The sequence below is a fragment of the Haliotis asinina genome, chromosome 5, assembly GCF_037392515.1.
Source record: "Haliotis asinina isolate JCU_RB_2024 chromosome 5, JCU_Hal_asi_v2, whole genome shotgun sequence".
Classification (NCBI taxonomy): Eukaryota; Metazoa; Mollusca; class Gastropoda; order Lepetellida; family Haliotidae; genus Haliotis; species Haliotis asinina.
In genome coordinates, this window is record NC_090284.1 from 48641962 (window position 1) to 48665606 (window position 23645).

Below are 23645 nucleotides of genomic sequence, written 5' to 3' on the forward strand. Positions count from 1 at the left end.
GACATAAACACAAGCCATTGAACAAACAAAACAAACTCGTTTGAGACCGGACGTAACAAGGTTACTTTCGATAACAAAACTCATGAAGACATTTCCATCTGTGAGTCATCGTCGAATAGTCTACCCAAGGCAGAATATAGCAATCGTACTACGATCAATATTTACCGTAACCGCAGTCAGGTATCGAAGATAGGTGTTCTGGTTTCGGAAAAGCCCAGGTGTTGGAAACAGCAAAAATATGGCTGGTCCGTTTATACGGCCGAATGTAAACGTTTGACGAAACATGATAAAATTCTCTATGTTGACTTGTACCATATGTTTACATGTATTGTTCACTTTAAGTGGCTTGGCTTTCCATGTATTTGTGACATTCATCACCAGTATGGCAATTCCTATCATGTCGTATAATCACTGTTTTAATCGCGATTAAAAAACTCATAATCATGAAGCAGTCGGAATGGTAAATCAACCGTGCCTCTTGTGATAATGAAAAATGTTTTGTTGCATTTAATTAAATACCTGTGGTAATAAATGAACGTGTACATTCCGGACGCATATGCACAACCCGATCCCAGTTTGTTTGCATTCTTTCCCAGGGTAATTCCCGACTTGATTCCTCGAACAGTAAGTACTGACGAAACAAGCATGCAATTTCCTACTACTTGACAAGTATTGGATGAGCCAGCGCTGTGAACGTATTTGTGACAAGCAGGCGAGGCAAGTAATCTGGACGAATACATTTGTTTGATTGGCGATTAAGCACGTGCAATACATGTTGGCAGTGTCGTGAAATCAATACCGCTACTGTTTATCACGTGTCTCGTAGAGCGATTTAGTTAAGCAAAACACTATCACGACACGATTAGCACGAGGAAATTTTAGACGACAACCTGTTTCTATCTTGTTTCAAATGGAATGTTCTGGAGGGCGTTTCCATGTATGCAAATTGGCGTCATTTGTCAGGTCGTGGCTCATCTAATACCTGTCAAGCAGTAAAGGCCTTTCTTGGTACTGCTGAAAATAAACTATAAAAAACAAACACAACACCGAATATTTTTTCAAGGATAATGAGAAATAAGAATATGTTTTAAAAGCTTTACGTCTTGCGTATTTGTCAACAAACTCTGTTATGACTTCATATTCCTCTTAAGCGAAATAGCAGCACGGGTATAATAGAAAACCACAACTGCTTCCAAAATAAACCCGAAAAAGTGACGTAAGGGCAATCTCGTCATTTATCAACCTCGTGCTGAAATTAAAAAACCGGACCAAGATGAGTTTTCCACATATTATGAGTATGCAGGTCAGAAGATTTTCGTTACGCCATTCGCCCTGCCGGTTCGGATATCTTTCGAGTACCCAACAACCCTCACGCCTCACTGCTCGTTACGTAATGCAAGTTCCGGCGCGCGTTTGGGAGCAGACGATAGAATTCGGAAACTTCCTACATCAAAGGTTGGCGTGCGGATCGCCTCAAACACCCCGGTAATTACGAGCTTTGGTTCAGAAAAGACGGCATCAATTACATCGATTTACGACAGCAATGCCGGTGATGTCTACACGCAACAGTCAGCATTAAACCACGTTTGTATCGGCCATATTCAATGGGAAAGAACAATAGTCCATTAAATGCATCTGGCTCATGTCGACAGGCACAGATTACTGTTCCATGGTCTGAAGTTTCTATTGATGTAGAAGATGAAGTAGAAATCGTTGTCCTGATGTTAGGGATATGTAGCTTCAAGATCTGTTCCCAGGTGTGCTTAAAATCAACTAAAGTGATTAAGCTTAGGCAATGCATATGATTTATAATGTGAGAAAACCTTCACCAGTTCAAGGTTGTCGATTGGCTCATGACCCGTGCCTATCCATCTCAAAGTTTATATGCAAATAATGAAAGGTGGGTGGTGGTGTACTAAGTACTCACCAACATCTAAAATATTTCCAGACATATTTTTTTTCCCAAGCTTAATCAAATATTATGAAGTTAGTTATTAGGTATCTCCAGGAACCCCACTTAAAACACATACTTCGGGTAAGTGAGTGTTACTTATGGACTGCCTTTAGCAATATTGCGTCAAAAACAAGGCAGGGGACACCAGGGCCCACTTGCACAAAACTATCTCAGCGCTACGGCTATCTTAAGACTATTGTAGAGAATGGGAGTTGCAATGATTGTAGCACAAAGATCGCTTTGTGCAAGTGAGCCCAGAAATGGGTCTCTGACATTGTACCAATGTGAGGAATCTAACCTGGGTCTTCTGCTTGCAGTCCACCCCTTATACGGTTCAGTCTCATAATAATCATGTACATTGTATGCATGTGCTGCTCATAAACAAGTGTTTTTCATGGTGCAAGTCACATTTTGACAAATACGACATCCATCAGATATTGAGTTCGTATATACAGTTCAAAGTAAGAGCAGAAACAGGTGATTCCTTCATAATACTACAGTTAAGCTGTCACTACTGTAGTGATAACAATAATACATGCATCTATAAAGCACAGCAATATTCACAATTGTAATGTGCTCTGCGTGCTTTAGGTGCAGTCAGTTTGGCTCAAAAGTGGACCGATGAATTGCAACATAACTGATCATAATGAAAACATCAGGCCAACTTTGTGAGGTTTTTGTCCTAAAAACCGGGAAGTGCTTTGGTGTGCGACGGATGAAGATGGCACAACACAGGTTAACAGATCAATAACTTTGTCGGCACTTTGTGCACGTGCTTCTGGAACACCCAGCAGCCCCTTTCTCTGCACCCCTCCCTCATACTAAAAGGTGAGCTGTGTCAATGTTTTAATGATAGTTTGTTAAACAACTTTTTAATTTTTAAGGACATAAATTCTGTTTAAAAAACCCACACAGTTGGTCTGATGTTTCGATTATGATCAGCGTTTCATTGAGCATTTTATGTATATTAGTTTTCGAGTTACAATTCACTGGTCCACTTCTAAGCCATAACGGACTTAGAAGTAGAATAGACCGGTGAAGGTCCCGGGGTGGAATAGACCCGTGAAGGTCCCGGGCTAGAACAGACCCGTGAAGATCCCGGGGTGGAATAGACCCGTGAAGGTCCCGGGGTAGAACAGACCCGTGAAGGTCCCGGGGTAGAATAGACCCGTGAAGGTCCCGGGGTAGAATAGGCCTTCAACAACCCATGCTTAGCCATATGCTTGTCGTAAGAGGCGACTAAGGGGATCGGGTGGTCAGACTCGCTGACTTGGCTGACACATGTCATCGGTTCCTAATTGCGCAGATCGATGCTCATGTTGTTGGTCACTGGATTGTCTGGTCCAGACTCGATTATCTACAGACCACCGCCATATAGCTGGAATATTGCTGAGTGCGGCGTAAAACTAAACTCACTCACCCAAACGGACTGATGTATATGTTAAATACAAAACAACATCAGGTAAAGATAAGAGAGTGGTTTGGTATCCGTTGCCATTTTACACTCAATAACTTTAAGAAACACCTACCTACATCACAAGTCCCGAGGTTTCACTCAGCTAAAGAAAATGCAATAAGACATTTCCTCTAGCCCTGTGTCACCTCCGCAGATGCTGTTCCTCGGTTATCACCATTTCTTGCCATGGCAGTTTCGTTCAAAAGAAACATCAAAGGCAAATGTCACATCCACTTCAGGAAAAAGACAAAACACTTGGCAATATTTTTGCTATTTTATCGTGCAGAATTGCAGCTGGTGTGCACGGAACCTGCAAATCCGCTCCAGCGTACCAGCACAGTAGCACATAGCCTCACAATATTCTAGGGAACATGTTTTATCAAAGGATGGCTTGCTTCATAAAATGCCTCTTGCTATTAAAGTCATTTTGGCTACCAACGGTTGTTGGCCATGTGTTGTCAAGTCATATGCATGAACAGGCTAAGATTATGTGGTTATGTTACAAGCGGTCATCAGGTACAAATCCACATTGATTGCATGCAACCTCTATACCAATAAACACTTGTCTTGGTACCCTAATTGCCCAGATTTATCTTCATGATGTTCAGACTTGATTATTTATAAATTACCACCATACGGCTGGAATACACAACCTGTGTGTAAATAATCCAATCTGGACAAGGCAATAAAGCTGTGATTGACATCATGAATGTCGATCTGTGCTATATACATGTATCTTAGATACAGTGACTAAGGCTGTAGCGATGCTGAGTCTCCAATAGCAATTAATGGATGGAAGAAACGAAAAACTATCAATGCATCGAAAGTATGTGTCATTATTGATAGCTTAGTGATTGACTTCTGCTGCTAAATGCGCAGAGCAAAATACAGGATATTTGGGTGCAGGGCAGACATGCAGCTTCACTGAGTTTATGTTTTAACTTTTTACTTGATCTGGGTTTCAAGTTTCTTGTCAGTCATTAAACGAGACTGAAACTACTTCGACTTGTTTTTATTTCATATGAACTATACATTCATTGGGAAATGACTTCAAATGAGACAATTCATGGAGAAAAATGTATTGCAATTGTTGGTTGGAATAGATAATGCTGTCACAATAGCTTCTTTGGCTTTCTAGAAGTTGGGTAGATGAAGGATGAGGACTATTTTATGGATATACTTCTTTATTTTGTATTAGCCATGTTTCGACATACATTCTAATGTCGTTGTCAAGCAAGTGGTCCATGGAAAGTAATTTGGGCGTGATGTATATACATGAGGTGTTTGGACAAAAGAAGACGGATGAGGCGAAAATAAGTTGTTTATACAATAGATGAGCTTTATGTAGGTAGGCATAGGTGCTAAGGTAGTGTTGGGAAACCAGTGGAGTTGTGATGGACACAAGGGTAAATGTACTATAGCTGGGCAGGGTTACATAAAAACTAATTGACCAAGAGGTAATAGGCTTTGGGAATGAAATATCCTTCTCTGTTCATGGATGAGCAAATCTACTTAATATGGATTTATATGGAGAGCTTTAAGTAGTTATCGGGTTTTGAAGTCAGGTTTTCTCGCGATGAGCTTGGTGGTGTTCCATCTGATGTGGTTTGGATTGGCTTTCAGATGGTCAGCTATGGCGGATTTAGACTCTTTGTTTCTCACTGAGGCCTGGTGTTTCTGATCCTAGTGGTGACTGGTCTTGAGGTTTCACCAATGTAGGATTCAAAGCAGTAGCATTCAGTCTGGTAGAAGACACCCGTGGGACCTGGCTTCTTTGCTGGGGTGGGTGTGTCTGTGGCCTGCAGGAGGTTCTGTAAGGTGTTGCCTCTTTGGAAGATGACATTTATGTTGGCTTGCTGTTTAAGGAGTCGTCGGATATGATGGCTAGTTTGGCCAGTCTAGGGGAGGCTGGTAGTGAATAGGGCTGTTTGTTGTCGGGGAGGCTTTGTGTCAGGGTCTAGGATGTTGTTGATGGTCTTGTCGACAAACGATGCAGGATATTTGTTGTAGCTGGTGAAGACATGTCTGAGGTGGTTCAACAGATATTCTTGACTCGTGTGGTCAGGGTGATTATCCCCCTCTTGACTTGGATAGGGTGACTGGAGGAGAAATGGAGATACTGGTTCGTGTGGGTCGGTTTGCGGTAGAGACTGGGTTTGAACTTCTTGTCATCTTTTTGTACCAGGATATCTAGGAAGCTGGTTGTTTGCTTCCATCTCCATAGTAAACTACATAGAGGGGTGTTGGGAGTTCAGGTGTTGGAGAAGAACGTTGGGGTCGTCAGTTGGAGGAAGAATGGCAAAAGTGTCAGCAGCTTTCCAGAACCAGCAGGTGGGTTGGATTGGGGATGTTTGTAAGGCGGTTTCCTCTAGGTGGGTCATGTAGATCTCTGTGATGAGGGAGGATACTGGGGAGACCATGGGTCTGTTGCACTATTTTATCTTTCCATGTGAAGTAGACCCATGAAGGTCCCAGGGTAGAATGGGCCTTCAGCAACCCATGTTTGCCATAAAAGGCGACTATGCTTGTCGTAAGATGCGACTAACGGGATTGGGGGGTCAGCCTCGCGGACTTGGTTGACACATGTCATCAGTTCCCAATTGCGCAGATCGATGCCCATGTTATTGATCATTGGATTGTCTGGTCCAGACTTGATTATTTACAGACCGCTGCCATATAGCTGGAATATTGCTGTGTGTGGCGTAAAACTTCACTCACTCACTCCATGTGGAGTAGGTGGAACTGATGCTTTGGTTGATGAGTTCTATGATGCCTCAGGAGAAAGTTGATTTCCACTGGATTACTCTGGATGCATCAACGGCTTGATAATTTTGTTACCTCCCTTTGCTGGCTCCACATTCTTACAGTAGTCAATCATCTATACCGCTGTTACAACCAAACTTGCCAGTGTCAACAAAGATAGCTGTCACAGCTGTCAAGGCTTGTGCGCAGCGCAGCTAAGATTTGGGGGAAATCAAACAGACAAATTGTCAGTTTTGAAACTTTGAAAAAATATATGCAAGAACTCTTTCTACCTCTATCAGAAGACCTCTACATGGTTTGTGTTGCAAATTTTATCGGTTAGATAACTTGAAAGGTGAAAGTGAGTTGTGATTGGTATACTCAACTTCCCAGCGCAACACCTGATTGGACAAAAAGCTAGGAGAGGGAGGAAATAAAATTATCGTGCCGAGCCATAAATCCATCCATCGTATAGTGGAGATTATTCATCGGAACATTTACCCAGGAGATATCGAGGATGTGGTCATCCCTAACAGTGACATGCATCATCCATATCTGTGGTACTGACCCTCAGAGATTCTGAAGGCCAATTCTTACTCCACTAATGAGTATGGACCAGGTATGGATAAAAGATAGAGAAGGAGATACACTAACATTTCAAATTCTTTAAATTTACTTTGTAGTCAGAGAAAATAAACCCATATCATCATTTCATAGCTACCAACCCACATGGATTAGGGCACGTTTGCTGAAACCCTGGTCATAGTTTATGTGTGTCTGTCAGACATGTCACTAGGAACATGTTCATGAACCTGAAAGAAGAAACCTTATGGTGCTGAGAATATCTAAACAAGATAAGTTCTGAATTCCTTAATTAAGAACTTGCACCCTTTTCGGTGTACTTCACCAACAGAAACCATTAAAAGTATCTGTTTTTAGAGATGTTTCTTGGTTTATTGGCCAAGAGCATCTGTTAGAGTGAAAAGGTTTACGAAATTTATGTTATCATAGGGCATGTAAATATTTCAATGAGCAATAATTCTTCCTAATGAACACTGAAAGATATAGAAGAACTAAATTTTATATAAAGAAATTAAACAAATAACACCATTCATGTGTTTGCTGGGATTGGGATGGAGAACTTTGACAAATGGACCAATTTCAGGATTATCAGCCATTTTCTGAGTTAAGAATGTCCTTGTATTAATAGTAAACTTGATAATTTTAATGGGCGATTATTTATTCTAATGTGCAAAATGGCCCATGGTCCCTGCCTGTCCCAATCCCTGTGTTTATTATTACCATAATCTAGTATACAGTGCATGAGATGAGGAACACAATTACAGAGGCAAGACACTTGGTTAACAGATTCTGTTGCATTTTATGGGTGAACCAAATGCTACGGTCATCAAATACAATGAAAAAGGTACACATATCTTGATCTGTAACAGCTAAAATAGACTTGTCAAGAACCTGTAAACCAAATAGTTGGGACTACCACGCAGCACACACAAAAAGCCACCTTAAAAGAAATCACTGTGAATATACGTGACCAGTGGAAAAATATGTTGTGAATTACCCACAATGAGAGCATTTCACAAACACAGGGTACATTTAGCACATAAATATATGTACAGTGTATCACACTCAGTCTCCAGACGTTTGGTTTGTTGCCACACTACACTCAGCAATATTCCAGGGTGCCCTTACACAAAGCAACCTTAGCCCTATACCACTCATAAGTCAATGTTAAGGTACTGGAGTTGCCATCACCTTAGCGCTAAGATTGCTTTGAATAATAACACCCAGCTGCATAACTGTGGTTCTTATAATAAGCATGAGCATGGATCAGTTTACTTGTTTTCTGTGTTACTGACACACTGGAATGTGACCTCCTCAAAAGTGATCTTTCCATACCTGACAATAGTCAGTATCAACGACTCTGCACTGACGGAGTGATTGGTTGTATGTCCATGATTAATTGTGCAGAAAAATTATTTGTGTTAGGTCAAAACACTCAACAAATCTTTAATAAAGTTTTAAAGCCCATTTCTGGTGACCCCGGCTGTGATATTGTCGTGATATTGCTGTAAAATTGCTAAAAGAGGCGTAAAACTAAATTCACTCATTCACTTTTATAAAGTTTGAATTATTTTTTCTCTCATTTTCTCATTTCCATGCAAAAATCACATATTAACACTAAGATCTTTATTACTTCAAGTCATTGTATAAACCACTTTTTCAACACATAATTTTGAGTAAAAGACAAAAATTAATAACAGTTTACATGTTTCCTTGAAACAAACCAATCATTCACAACCATAATTCTTCATCAATTTGTGCCTGAAACATCGGGGCACGTACAAGACAAACTCTCTTGTTGTCATTCTGTTATGAATTTAGTGTTAAATGGACTATAACAAGCTGCGCTTATAAAAGCAAAATGTTACCAGACATGGGCCTCAAATTACTAGTTAAACCACAGAACGATCATAACATTGGATTCAAATTAGCCTGCTGATGTTGATGTCAGGAAGAGATTCTAGTAGTCTTTCTCTCAATCTCTGAATCACATTATTTTCTATTCTGCACAGCCTTTTCTGAAATACTGAGAAAGTATAGATTTCCTGAGGTTCCGAATCTCCCAACTTTGGCTTCAATGTATGAGGTATTATTCTATCACAGTTATATATGTATATATATTGAACAGCAAAGGAAATGCAAGTTTTGAAAAATGATATCTCATAAAGTAAGCATTCATTATTATGTCTTCTACTTAAAAAAATTCACAAAAATAAACCTAGACTTGCATTTCTTTTGCTGTTCAGTATATATGTCTGCGGAGACTAACCATTAGTTAGGAGACTGAGAAGCCTCCCAGCAAGCCTTCCTTAAAGCTTCCAGCAGTTGACTCACACAAAGAGGACTTTGCTGTCCGTGTTTGCTGCAGTAGCTTTTCCAGGATACAACATTTAAAGCATCAATGTATGCACAGGCGTCAGTTTTATATCACAGGTTAATGAAGATCACACTTTATCAATGATTATTCACTGGGCATATTGTACAACAGGCTCTCTGACACACAGGTCCTGGCTGCACATGAACACAAACATGCAGTGTTCATGTAGCACACACGTTTGCTGACAAAGGTCATTAGGAAATCTGGATAAACACTTTTTAAAGCACTTCCCAAGGACAATGTGTTTATTTTTTAACAGACATTGTGACTTTCTAGGCTATTTTAATTCTGAATCAGATCATGGCTATGATACTTTGAAAAACATGTGTTGGGAGCATAATTAGTGCAGGCATCGGATCTTTGTTTCTTTGTAAGGGCTGCCACCAGTATGATGTGCCTTTCAATCATCCAGAGATGCCAGCCTCTATGATTTTATCATCGTCGGTACCAATTTTAGCCTAAAACTCTGTCAATATGATTGCAAATGACATTCTACGAAATCTGAAGATTCATTATGATTTGGATCTAGACTAAAAACATATATTTCTGTCCATTAAAGACATTTTTCTCAAAAAGAGATGACAGAAGAAATCTAATGACGATAATCTGGAAAACTGTTGGAGGTATGTGAAATTAAATTTTCACTTTGGATTAGTGTCATATTAATTTTCTCAGAATGCATCCACACAGTGAGAGAATGACACCAATGTTGTGCACCTCGACAGTGCCTGCTGAATTGATACCGGTTCTTATTTATTCATTATTAATGATAATAGTAACAATCAGTGATAATCAGGCTTATCACATAAAAACACCTCATGAAATAGTTTTAACAAAAGCCGTGAAATAAACTTTATAACCAAAGGAATATTCCCCTCATTACTTTATCTACACTCATTTGATGTTTTTATGAAACAAGTATATATTCCTAATAAATACAAGTATTTCATACTTTTTTTAAAATTTGTTGATTATGGATCAGCCAATCAATGAACCCTATGCATCTTGTCAACTGGAGTAAGAAGAATTTTGAATGAATGTTTCAGCTGAACCTAAACACCTTATTTAAGTTCAAATTTAAACATAACTGCAACCCTGACCTTGGTCCATTATGACTAGCTATGCATTAACCTTCACATGAATCAAAAGTTGTTCTTACAGACGTTTTTGCATAACCCCATAGATGTCCTGCCGATCTACCCACATGAGAATGACGCAAACAATTTATTCAAAGCTTGAAGGCACAAGTTGTAAACAAGATTGGCATCTACACAACAGAGATTATCTGAAAGCACCTCAGGCTATGTTTAACCTGACGCCTCTGTCGCAGCAGATAATGTCAACACATTTACAAAACTTAAATCTGATTCATGATAAAAGTTCCCAGTAACTTGATTCACTAGTTTTTGTCACATCACAAACGATATAAAGAAATACACAAAATTTGACATGCTCAGAGAGATACCAGTCTCTGATATCAACAGTCTTGTTACCATTAGGCGATAACGTAATGGCTACAAGGGTTATCACTGTTTATCAAACACTGTGGTATAAGAAATAGGAAATATTTACTGGTAAATAGAAGCAGTATCTTCCAGTAACAGAAAAGCTTGACTTTTTTTTCTTCTGATGTCTCACATCTCCACAACTTCCTCGATCTTTTTACCACTCACACCTTCCCACCTTGACTCCCCTCTGGGTTTCCTAGGGGCTGAAAAACAAAAGATCAGGAAGGAGATAAAGTAGATATCAATTAAAATGTGCCCCACTGGTACAATGACACAGCGAGCAGATAGAGTGACCACTATGGAGTCTAAATGGAGTCCAGCGTCACTGGAGCCAGCCAATCAGAGGTCCTGGGACAGTTATCATATGGTATTATCACATTGGGGTCCGCCCTTGAAAGTGAGGAAAGTGTCAGAAATGAAAATGTTTTGCAATGGAGCAGTATCAGCTGGAGACAAAAGCAGGCCTGATATGTTGACTTACTCCCCTGCTGAGCCCACAATGTAAAAGGATACAGATAATAGTTGATAGTAAATATTGTCTGGTATGTCTGAACGGTGCTTTTGGCCAGATGGTGTTTGTACAGATCTTCACGTATAGGGATGCGAGCTTCATTATATAAAAGTTCATATGAAAGTTGAAGACCTAATATGCTGATATAGGATTTCTCCAATTGATGCTGCTTATTGGGATTCCACTAACCTGTTGTGGTTGCCATGTCACATCTTTAACATATTCTGTCTGTATCTGGGTGAGAATCCTTGTGAATTTATCTGGGTATGCTATGATGAATTGGAAGTAAGGTTACATAGTAATTAATTGCACATAGTTTACCAAGATGCCATATAGTTTGACTGATAACAGGTCCAAATTGCAAAAGGATTACCAGCAGGTCCAATAAAGCCCAATGGATAAACGCTTAGTTTTACATTAACACAGTGCTATACACAGAGTATAATATGTAGATCATCAACAACTTGGACCAACTCTTTGCGAGATTGTCCAACACTAAGAGGCCTTTATTTAGTCAATGTTGATGAACATCTGTCCCTATTTCATGGTCTCCTGAGTCAGTGTTTGTGAATTTGATTGTCTTTGTGTTTGTGAGCCTGATTGTTTGTTTGTGAGTACTTGTCTCTGATTGCGTTTGTGAGTCACTGATTGTCTCTGTCCATATTTGTGAGTCAGAAACTCTATCTGTATTTGTGAGAGTCAGTTATTGTCTCAGTAAGAATGATTGTCTCTATCTGTATTTGTGAGTCAGAGACTGTCTCTGACTGTGTCTGAGAGTCAGTTACTGTCTCTTCAAGAATGATTGTCTCTATCTGTTTTTGTGAGTCAGAGATTGTGTCTGATTGTGTTTGCGAGTCAGTTATTATCTCAGTGAGAATGATCGTCTCTACCTGTATTTGTGAGTCAGTGATTGTCTCTGTGTTTGAGAATCAGTTACCATCTCAGTGAGAATGATTGTCTCTGTGTTTGTGAGTTGGTGATTGTCTCTGGTTGTGTTTGAGAATCAGTAACTATTGCAGTGAGAATGATTGTCTCTGTCTGTACTTGTGAGTCATAACTAAAAATGACATGAGTCCACATTCACTCAATCTCAATGTTTGCTTGTCAGTCAGTGATTGTCTCTATCTGTGTTTGTTAATTAGATTGGAGTAAGTGATTTTCTGCATTTGTAACTAACTACATGCAACATCATGACAACAAAACATCAATATCAATCATACATGTCTGATTCTTTCTGGACCTGTCAACTTGAATTTGTACAAATGCCAGAGAGAATCCATCTGTTCCTGTAATGATACAGTATGTGACTGTCAGTGAGAATGTCAGAGTCTATCGCAAGAGCATCAGCAGACTGTTAAATCTGACAGAACACGGAATCGGAATCGACAAGCAGAAAAGTTAGTACAGCACTGACAAGTTAAAGAGACAAGTTCAGAAAGAGACATTTAAAATCTTATCTTTTAATAGCTCTCACATATATAACACACATTTATAGCCCATTTACACACCTGAGATAAAATTCTATACAGTTTTTGAATTCTGATAAACATGAGGCCATAAATTACTAAATTCACTAATCTGTTTACACTATCTCAAATAACATGGTTAGACTCAGGTGCACTCCCATCCTAGTTTCTTCCTGCTTGATATAAAGGCAGCCGACCTGTGATGTTTTTTCCTGTGATACATTTCCCATAAATTAAGCACTAACCGTGTGCTATATCAATCTATAAGGTACTAGTCTGACAGTCCCAGTGACGGCACAGGAGCCGGATTTACGATCATTTAACTCCCTGCAACTGTCCAGCAATCTAAGAGGGGGGAGCTTATCACTGGAAAAACATTCCAAGTAGGTATCAGTATCACACTGGAGAAAAGACCACAGGAATCAAGGGTAGTGCACCCCTATCCCCACCAAAACAAACAGGTGCATGGCTAAATCCTATCGTTAAAACCTCCTTCCTTGCACAGAGGAAAGGAAACTCTACAACTCTGCCAAAGAAAAAATTTCCCCTTTCGTAATTACTTTACCATCCTCGTTTGTAGCCAGACTTCAACCGATACATTTCGCCGATGAAATTGAGCAAAAACTGCCAACATCCAACTGCCAATCAAGTATGTCAAGAAAGGAAAACCATATCTAGCTCAGGTTTGTGCAGATCGTGCAAAAAAACCTTCCACTTTGACAATAAGAAAACATACTGCTGCATCCTCCTGAAAGTTGTACTTTTGTATAAAAGAGCAGGAAGCCATTATCCCGAGTACCCATGTAATCTGTATAATCAGATAATCAACTCCAGCGACATTATGTGATTACACAACTGAGAACAGGGCCATTATACTGTCTCCCTCAGTTCAAGTGTACTGGGCTAATATGGCTGCTGGTGAATATCCCACACTTTATATTTCTTTAAAGTGCTTAAATATCTTCTCTGGTTTGGCAAACAAAATAAAAATTAAAAGCCCCTCCCTCATACTGTTAACATCTGAAGTTAAATGGAAAAAGTACCTTGGGTTTTCAAACGCAGGATGTTGAAGTGGTATGGAAAAAATATGCCAATAATGGACATGTTACGTGGAACCGTTTCTGTTGATTATAAGTGATTATATACAGACCTAAAATCCAGGACATGTTTCTAATGTGTCCACTTCAGGAAAAATCTTCTCTTACAGCATTTTAGGCAATATATTGTGGATACATTCCTTCACCAAGTTCAAATCTGCTGGAAATCTCAGAATGGTTAACCTTTGCTTCAATATCTTGCCCATAACAATAAGAAAAACACATAGGAAGTGCTAAAATATTTTCATCCATCACACAAGAGTCAAGGCTGGTTCTTGTCAATCATTCATTCACATAAAAATGAAATTTCCGTGTAAATTTTTTCCACGTTCTTCCCAAGAGACATTCACCATGTATGAGTTAAGTTTACATTTACGCCTTGTCAGAGGCTGATAAATGTATTTTTCCTGTATGAGTGCCAAAGAAAAATCATAGGCTATTCAAACATTCGCAGGATGTGGGTAAACACCATTTTGAAAGAATTTAAGAATTTTTCTTAATATTTCATTTATTTCTGAAATATTTGCCCTGTCAGTCTGTTGAAGGTAAACAAAATAAAGACACATTTTATGTTTTCCCATACATGCTTGACTTGCTTGATCATGGAATTACTGACGCTGAATAATGCATTTTGGCATTTGTTTAATAGGGCATAGTAGGATGTCTGACCCCGCATCATCCCTCTGTCATTTATGACTAAACAATGATGATACACCTTGTCAATTTCATACCTCATGCATGCTTACAATGACAGGATATTTACATTATTGAATCAATAAATTGTTCTGCAATCATGGACTGCCATACCGGAGCACAATATCAATTATTGCTGATTTCAAACGTTGATAACCATGACATATTCATACTTGACCCCTCAGCAAGACAACTATTGATAACATACTATAATTATATCATGTACCCCGTTATCATTAGCAAAAATCGATAACATTATTATTGCAGCTTTGATGCAAAAATGCAGGAAGTAGAATTAACAATCTGAATTAATTAAACATAATATTTTCATTTCCTTGATAATCACATTTATTCATAGGAATTACTGCCAAGTGGCTTTTCAAAGACATTAATGCAATGAATTCAATTCACTGCCAATATTTTTAGTCATGAGTCATGTCCCAAAATACTAAAAGGGAAATTTTCTCAAATGTGAGAGTGCTTAATTTGACAAATTTCAGAAATATTTTCAGTTTTCATTAGGAAAGTAGCACAAAGAGTGAGAATGGAAGTATTGAAATCTGACAACACAGCGAGTGTTTGCAAAGACTGAGAACAAGGTCCTCGTTATGAGAAGAAACTAAGGACAAACCACTCAATGCTGGAGGATGAAAAGGGGCTGGTATTAAAAACTTAACTCAAAAAATGATTATAGTCAAGGCTTACCAAAACAAATCAATACTTTGCTAGCTGGCTTGATGTCCTGAACGGAACTGAGTTGTGAAAAAAAATCTCAGTTCTTCATGGGAAAATAATTGTTCTCTCTAAAATGTTACCAAAATTCAGATTAATCCTTAAGAGATTATCAGGTGTCAGTAACCACACCTAATTTGTTACTCCATTTTATTTGGTGAAAAATAAGAACATCTGTATCACAAGATGAATCAGGAACCCTCCAGGACAGTACTGGTATGACTGGTATCTGGTAATGATACAGGGTTTTCAGTAATGTGCAATATGGCAGATCGGAGATAGCTGGGCCGGAGTGTATAAGGTGTTATCATGAGACCTCATCAGGTCATACCCTGATGAGATGGTGAAGTCATTTCACACAGCTCCAGGTCACACCCTAATGAGATGGTGAGGTCAGTTCACATCATAAAGCTGAAGGTCACGCCCAGAGAAGAGTGAGGTCAATTCATCCAAGTCACACGACAGATAGTTAAACCAGCTCAAACACCTCCATACCACATCCTGATAAGATGGTGAAGTAATGGTGAGGTCACATCCAAAGGAGATGGCCCAGCTGACTGTAAGATGACACTGAAAACGTGCTCTAATCAGCTTCCTCTCGCTGTCATTCAGCTTTTCTTGGAAGCACCATATAAACAACACATCGCAATTTTAGTCTCTCTTAAACACTGAATGAGAGAAAAGTAACAACATCTTCTGAAGACCTCCAGTGTTGAAGCTAGTTACTAAAGATTTTATGAGTTCTGCATCATAACTCAAGCACACAACTAACTCGTAACCAAACATTCTTTGGATACTTAGAATACAAATTATTTAGAAATTTTTTCCTGTTTTTATTAACCAACCATACTAAAGGGCCATTTCACACCACAAACATCAGTAAACACCTTTCCCTTCATGTTCCCAAATTAACTCATCTTTGAGAACATTCTTGCACATGTGCTGGTCCAAAAAGTAAGTATTTGAGTAATGTCGCCAACACATGAGGTGTCAAAAACAAGCAAAGAAAAACACACAAAATTGAAAAACGACAAAAAGCTGGAGCGCTACCGTGACTTTCACATGTCTTGAAATTACATATCCCGGCCAGGGCTGGCACCAAAACCAGCCATTGTCACCCTCTTCCAGATCATGTTTCAAAATAATTTATTCCTGAAATGTGCTGAAGTCTGGCACTTCAATCAGTGGGCATAACACGAGACCACGTAATAATTTCTGTGCATAAAAACCCACCATGCAAACTCAAAACAGCCAAAGCCATATGTTTCTTTACCGAATGAGTGAAACATTCGAGCTTTTACACAAAATGTTTTGCTTTTTGTCTGGGCTGATTCATGAAAAGATGAACCAGTACTATGCAAAACACTTTACTAGATAAATAAACATGACATTTTTATGATTTGGTGTAACAAGATTATGACAGGTGCATTCACAGAGAAACCCATTCCAGTGATATATGCGTGAATGGGGCCTGAGTTCCTTTCAACTGTTGGTCATGAACAAAAGCACGGAAATGCTGTAAAAACAAAATACAAAAATACATTGAAACTGCATTTTCACAAGGAAGGGTTAAAGTAATTGTGAAATGCTGTTCCCCTGTAAACTATTACACAAGATATCATATTGCAATGTCTGTCACTGATTGGAACTGATGGGAAATCAGGGCCAGTGTTCCTTCGTGCATTCATAAAAACATGTAATACAAAATTAAGTTTTTCTTCTGTTAGTCATAAAACGATAACATGCAAGGAAGTGCTTCAGATCATCTAGTTTTATTTTCTCTTTACAAGTTGCCTGGATACCTGGTTAAAAACAAAATCATTTTGGCAAAAAGGTACAAAAATATGATAAGCTTTTGATGAACCAAGCCTGTGATTACCATTATATACAGATTTCAGAATAATTGAGATACAAGTTTTTAACTACTTTTCTTCTTCTCCAAGGTTTGCAAAAGTTCACATAATCCTTTCGACTTATAGGAAACACTGCATTTCAGTATGCTGAATTGTTACCATCACAGTCTGGAATTGAAATTTTGTTCACAAATTGCTCTTGGCACTACAATTGTAATTGAGTCACAACAGTTACAGCACCAAGATGATATATATACACCGGTACAAGATGTTATGTATTAACTACACAGGTAGCTTCCCAAGTAGTTAGTTGTACAGACCCTGAAGTATATATATCCAAGAAAGTCTGTGTCTAGAAAATGTGGCAAGTCTAGATCCTTTAGGTTCAGGAAAATGAAGAAAGTCTCAGTGCTCCATTTCATTACAGTATTTTATTATTACTATAAACTTTTTTCAGTAAAATATGTTCATTTCAGAGACTAGTTGTTAGTCTACTTCCTGAGACAAATATGTATAAATAATTTGCAACTGATTACACTGCATTTGTTTTGGAAACCAATTCTTTATGTTTCCATATACCGAGTACAAATAAAATTTTAGGTCCCTACCAGGTAACACATTACAATTTCCTGATTGGGTGATCATGTTCATGGACAGCGGCAGACCCTTGGACAAATCTGGCATTTAGTCGATGGACTGGTGGAAGTCTACAACATGCCATTAATAATTTTAAAGCAAATTATAACAAATGTTAAAGGTCACATGCACCCAAAAAATCAAACATAACAAAAACACATTTATCACTTATTCATGACATATAATATACATTGCTGCTTTTAAAAATACAAATAAACAAAATTATAAGCGTACAATCGCGATTCAAAAGTGCAATATTTTGTACTTGGGCTTACTTCCCCCGAAACGAAGCCCTCGGGAGACCGAAACCAGTAATAGCAGGTGGATGTGCACTCAAGTGTAACGACGGCTTCCGATTGGCTGTTTCATTTGCTGATATGCTGAGGGTTCATTGTGTGAACAGAAAGAGAATCTGTTTGATGGGCATTTTAGAAGTATGGCGAGTCACAAGAAAGTAAGATTCTTTATGGATAACAACTTCTTTTATTGTACTTGATGCGTCGTTTCAGTATGGTTTCATAAAAGAAGTTGGACACTAAAAGAAGTTGTTATCCATGAAGATATATAGAGATGTTAGGTTTTGAAAATACATGTTTTCTGAATTTGCGTTCGATCCAATCAAAAATCATCTCAGTAGAGATGGTAAATTACTGCATGGCTTGAATCGGTCATTCGTCCAAATACAAAGCAGGACTTGAAACTGACAAGAGTTTGCACCAATTTCCGTCATATCCAACCATCCGAAAAAAATGAATGTAGTTTGTTTGCAACCCACAGGCATAAAACCTTGTTATGTGTATCACACATGCCCAATTACATAATGTGGCAGAGACAGGACTCGGGTGCACGAGTTATAAATCAATTTATTTTCTTTACGTTGTATAGTCTGATAGGTGTTAAGTTCAAATTGCACATGGTCAATGATTGAATCTGTCTATTGCATGTTGTCTTTAGCAGACAGGCAGGCAGACATATATGTGTGAATAAACCAGACACTGAGCTTTCTTTGTGACAGAGACTGCTTACCACAATCAACAAGTTTTTTTATGTAACGATAGATTATTTACTTGTTTGTGTACACAACCAAGATTAGACGACTGCTCACGACCTCAGACTCTGGGCAAGCATACTGTTTCAAGCTCCGCGAACCTATTCACTGTGCATGTGTCATGGACGCAGCGCAGCAAAGCTGTTGAAACCAGTTTTCCCCCCAGCGCTGGGGGAAATTTAGTGAAATGTTTGAACTCCAATTTCGCTGGCTTTTTTTTCATCGTGTTTTTTTCAACTTTATAGGTTGAATTGGCATTTTTGATGATTTGTTTCGGTAAGTGCATACCGAAAGGTACCAGAATCTGCAAAGTTGTGTTTTTACGTTGCATGTGACTTTTGAGTCTGAAATGCATGTTTAATTTTTATTCTTAGAGTTCTGTGAACTTCCCGTAGGTCACACAGACATGTGAAACATACATGACTCCATGGCCTGTCCCTTTGAAACACCATTCGTGAAGACTAGCTGGTACCGATAATAGAATGGTTGTGGCTTTAATTGCATTATAGCACTGAATGATGTCAATAATTCAATGATCTCATATATTTCTTTTCAAATAAGTTTCATGTATAACAATTCACGCCACACATAATTTAATGTTTGTGGTGTGACAAATGTAAACAGAATGGCATGCACATTTCAGTTGTTACAGTGTGCACACCAGATTTTACATTTCTTGAAAAAAAGCAATCATTATTGAAGCAAAGTTCTAAACAACAGTCCTCTTAACGTTAACTAAATTAGCAATAAAAGTGATTACTATCATCAATATTGATAACAGAACGGTTGCTGTAGGGGGTTTCTTTAGTCTAGGGGTTTCTTAAGAAGCAGAACTAAATATGTTGACTACAGTATCCATCTCATGCCTGTTTTGTAAACAGTTTTTACATATTTTCAACCCTTAAGACTCCACATCTGTCTGACTGGATCCAATCCAATTCCAAACCTGCCCTTGTGACAGCTTCTTCCACATTCGTGGAGCCTGCAGCTCAGTATTACAATGGATGACGGTTCATTTCCTACTCCACAATTAGAATATCAAATCTTTTTTTCTTCAAGGCAAGCATTATATCCACATGATAAGGCCTGAGTCATTAAGTAATCATGTGGATGCTGTCATATCTTTGACAGAAATAATGATTGAATAAACCTAAAAGATGAAAGCAGCAAATTCAAATTTGCAGTATCAACAGCTTTTTTCAGTTTATGTGGTTAATGGTGCAAGATATAATGATCCAGAAATTCATATTTTGTAGTGTATGGATTATTCTGCAACTTTTAGTTACATCACTATTACATTTGCATCCTGTGCTCTAAGAAACAAGCGCTGGGCGTCTAATAAGCACCAGGTCTCTCATAGGTGCCAGGTATAGACCTTTGCATCTTCTCACAAATGTACTCTCCCTTGGTATAAAAATAGTGAGTGAGGGAGTGAGTGAGTAGTTTTACTCCGCACTCAGCAATATTCCAGCTATATGGTGGGGGTCTGTAAATAATCGAGTCTGGACCAGACAATCCAGTGATCAGCAACATGAGCATCGATCTGCGCAATTGGGAACCGATGACATGTGCCAACCAAGTCAGCGAGCCTGACCACCCGATCCCGTTAGTCGCCTCTTACGACAAGCTGAGTCGCCTTTTATGCAAGCATGGGTTGCTGAAGGCCTATTCTACCCCGGGACCTTCACAGGGAGGTATAAAAATAAACATAATGAGGAATGGTTCCTTAAATCATAACTACCTGGCACAGACCATATTGCGTGGGTCAAACAGTATTTTAATAAGCGCCACGTCTGGAGGTCTGTTGAAAAAATAAGCATAGGGATTGGGGGTGGGGTGGTGGTGGTGGTGGTGTCTTATTAGAGGCAATATGGTACTTTTACAACAGTTCTATTCCAGCAACATCATGACAGGGACACAAGCAATGGGCTTCACACATTGTAACCATGTGGGAAACTGAGCCTGGTCTTCAGTGTGATGAGTGAAGCACTTTAACAACTAGGCTACTTATAGCCCCAAATAATGAAGAGACAGTATATTCTAAACTATACATGATGACAGGATATTTCAATAGCCTCTGGCATGTAATTCTTTCACATAATCAGTAACAAAAACATTTACATCTGTGTGTGAGGTCCACCTTTTAATGTTCTGTGTGTGTGTAGCCCTGGGATATTAATGGAAAAATAACAGTTGTCCCATAAAATGCCTGAAAAGAACATAACGCTTCAAAGTGTGGGAAAAATTTGTCTGTTACAATTTTGACATTTTTTTAAGGTAATTTTCAGAAAGAATATGTGTCTGAATTCAAACAATTTGTCCCCCCTCCCTACCCTACTTATCTAAATATCAAGATTTATGTCCATTATACAAAAATGAGTAGCATGTTTCTGGTGTTCAGGTGAGATAAAAAATGATCTGATGATCTAGTTTTTGGAAAAACTCATTTACATGATTCACAAACACTAACACAATAGCACAATATTTGTGTTGTGGAACATCCAAACACTGGTATTGTCTGTCTAACAGTCCCTGTACCACATTATTTCCCCCTCTGCCTAGCAAGGATAAAGAATTAATGAAACCAGTCCCTGAACCAAATCATTTCCCCTCCGGCCAAGCCATGCTGAAGACCCAAATGAAACCAGTCTCTGAACCAAATCATTTCCCCTTCTGCCTAGCCATGCTGAAGACCCAAATGAAACCAGTCCCTGAACCAAATCATTTCCCCTTCTGCCTAGCCATGCTGAAGACCCAAATGAAACCAGTCTCTGAACCAAATCATTTCCCCTTCTGCCTAGCCATGCTGAAGACCCAAATGAAACCAGTCCCTGAACCAAATCATTTCCCCTTCTGCCTAGCCATGCTGAAGACCCAAATGAAACCAGTCTCTGAACCAAATCATTTCCCCTCCGGCCAAGCCATGCTGAAGACCCAAATGAAACCAGTCCCTGAACCAAATTATTTCCCCTCCTGCCTAGCAAGGCTGAAGCCATAAATGAAACTAGTCCCTGAACCAAATCATTTCCCCTTCTGCCTAGCCATGCTGAAGACCCAAATGAAACCAGTCTCTGAACCAAATTATTTCCCCTGCTGCCTAGCCACCCTGAAGACCCAAATGAAGCCAGTCTCTGAACCACATTATTTTCCCTCTTGTCCAACAAGGCTAAAACCCTAAATGAAGCCAGTCTCTGAACCACATTGTTTGACAAATTCGAAGTAATGTCAAGCAAAAACCAGGGCTTCACAAAAAGGAAACTGTTGGAAGCCATTGAAATCCATCGCCCAAGCCTTTGATCAATAGAGACCAAAGATACTACATACCATCAGCCTATGAAGAACTAATCAAACTATAGACTATCTAAGCATTGCATTTATTTGTTGTTACTACTTCATCTCCCTCGTTTCTGGCTTCATCACTGGTGCTATTTGTTGTTTTAGTTCCCTACTGGCCTCTTCCAATTATGTACCACTTGTTTATTCCATTACATGCTGTTGTTAACGTTAATCTGCTGTTTGTCACAACATACCATGGAACAACAAATTCCAGAAAATTAAACAAAACTAGAAAGTGGAGAAAGGGGATGAAATTTAGGAGGCAACCAAACATACTCCCTGACTTCACTGTTTTATTTTAACAACATATGTTGCTGTTCTGGTAGTCATGACAGACATGGTTCACACACTACTTCACTGACAAGATGGAATTACTTAAAACTAGAACACAGTATCTACTTAACTTTATATCAACAAGCTGATTAAGCTCCAATGGGCCATATCATATTTCTGACATTGAAGTACGGGGCCTAGTCAACAAAGCAAATTTAGCACTATGTTCGCCATGAATTCCATTATTGAACATAGTGCTAGATCCTGTAGTGTAAACTGGCCAGGTCCAGAATGAGAGAGAGAGTGGGTTTTACACCACTTTCAGCAACATTCCAGCAATATCACAGCGGGGGACCCTGGGCTGCACACATTGTACACATGCATGGAATCGAACCCAGGTCTACAGCTTTAACCACTAGACTACCCAACTGCCCCCAGTCGAGGGTGAAGTCTGGTAAGCTTGCCAGTACCAGGCTTGAGGTCTAGTTGGCATACAAGGATAAGTAGAGCACTGACTTGACAACTGATCCTCATTAGCATGTATGAGTGCTGCCCACTGGTGCTTGCCATCATGAGCGAAAGGGCCCCGGTTGTCTGCGGTCAAACATGACCAGTTCAGGGTCTCAGAGGGCGTGTGCAGCTATCGTGTGGAATCCATTCCATCATCGTGCACCTCACATGCACTAGCCTACAACTGCTCTCCCTTTCCCAAACCAAATGGGTTTGCTCATTTCCTTACACCACCTACTTCTAGTAAATGTGTTTTCAGCCCCTTTCCAACTTATCCTTGTTTGCCAGTAGTTCTCTTGAATCCAAATGACTAGCATCTCCTTAATGTTAACCTACCTTCTTTATGACAGGTCTGCTGATGTTCAAGAGATCACACAGTGTGTTTCTGATTGGTCGTATCTCCTCAATGGCATTATCCCTGCAAAATAACAAAGCACATGAGATTTATGATGCTTTCACGTGACAGTATACCAAAGAAGCAACAAGTCATACCATTAGCAAGTGATTTGAGTTATATGTGGCTTTGAACTAATTTTGTTGAAAAAATGTGGGTTTTGGTTTGCTGTTTTATGTCAAATACAGCAACATTCCAGCTTTCTGAGTCTGACCACCTCATCCATCCCCTAAGTCAGTTCTTACAACAAGTATGGTTTGCTGAAGACCAATTCTAACCCAGACAAATTTGTCAAGGTAACAAGCCTGAAGTGATGAAAGTGTTTGTAACTTTTTGGTGAAACCACCAAACAAGGACTTAAACACTAATCATGTTTTTTATAACTGTTTGCAAATGACATCACTCTGTACCAAAATTACAGCACCATAAAGACCGGGACTCCACACATGGGTACAGTGTGTGAAACCCATTTCTGGT

The 23645-nt window shown here is 39.1% G+C and overlaps 1 protein-coding gene across 1 annotated transcript in view; it reads right to left on the reverse strand.

The window, feature by feature from the left end:
- Positions 1-7266: 7266 nt before the first annotated feature.
- The window catches only part of LOC137284670 (tubulin-specific chaperone D-like), a 69889-nt gene continuing 53510 nt past the window's right edge, over positions 7267-23645 (reverse strand). Inside the window, exons 37-38 of the mRNA XM_067816578.1 lie at positions 23111-23192; positions 7267-10822 (exon numbers count right to left, since the gene is read on the reverse strand). Coding sequence (XP_067672679.1) covers positions 10781-10822; positions 23111-23192 — 124 coding nt within the window. The 3' untranslated portion in view covers positions 7267-10780. The remainder of the gene's footprint in view (positions 10823-23110; positions 23193-23645) is intronic.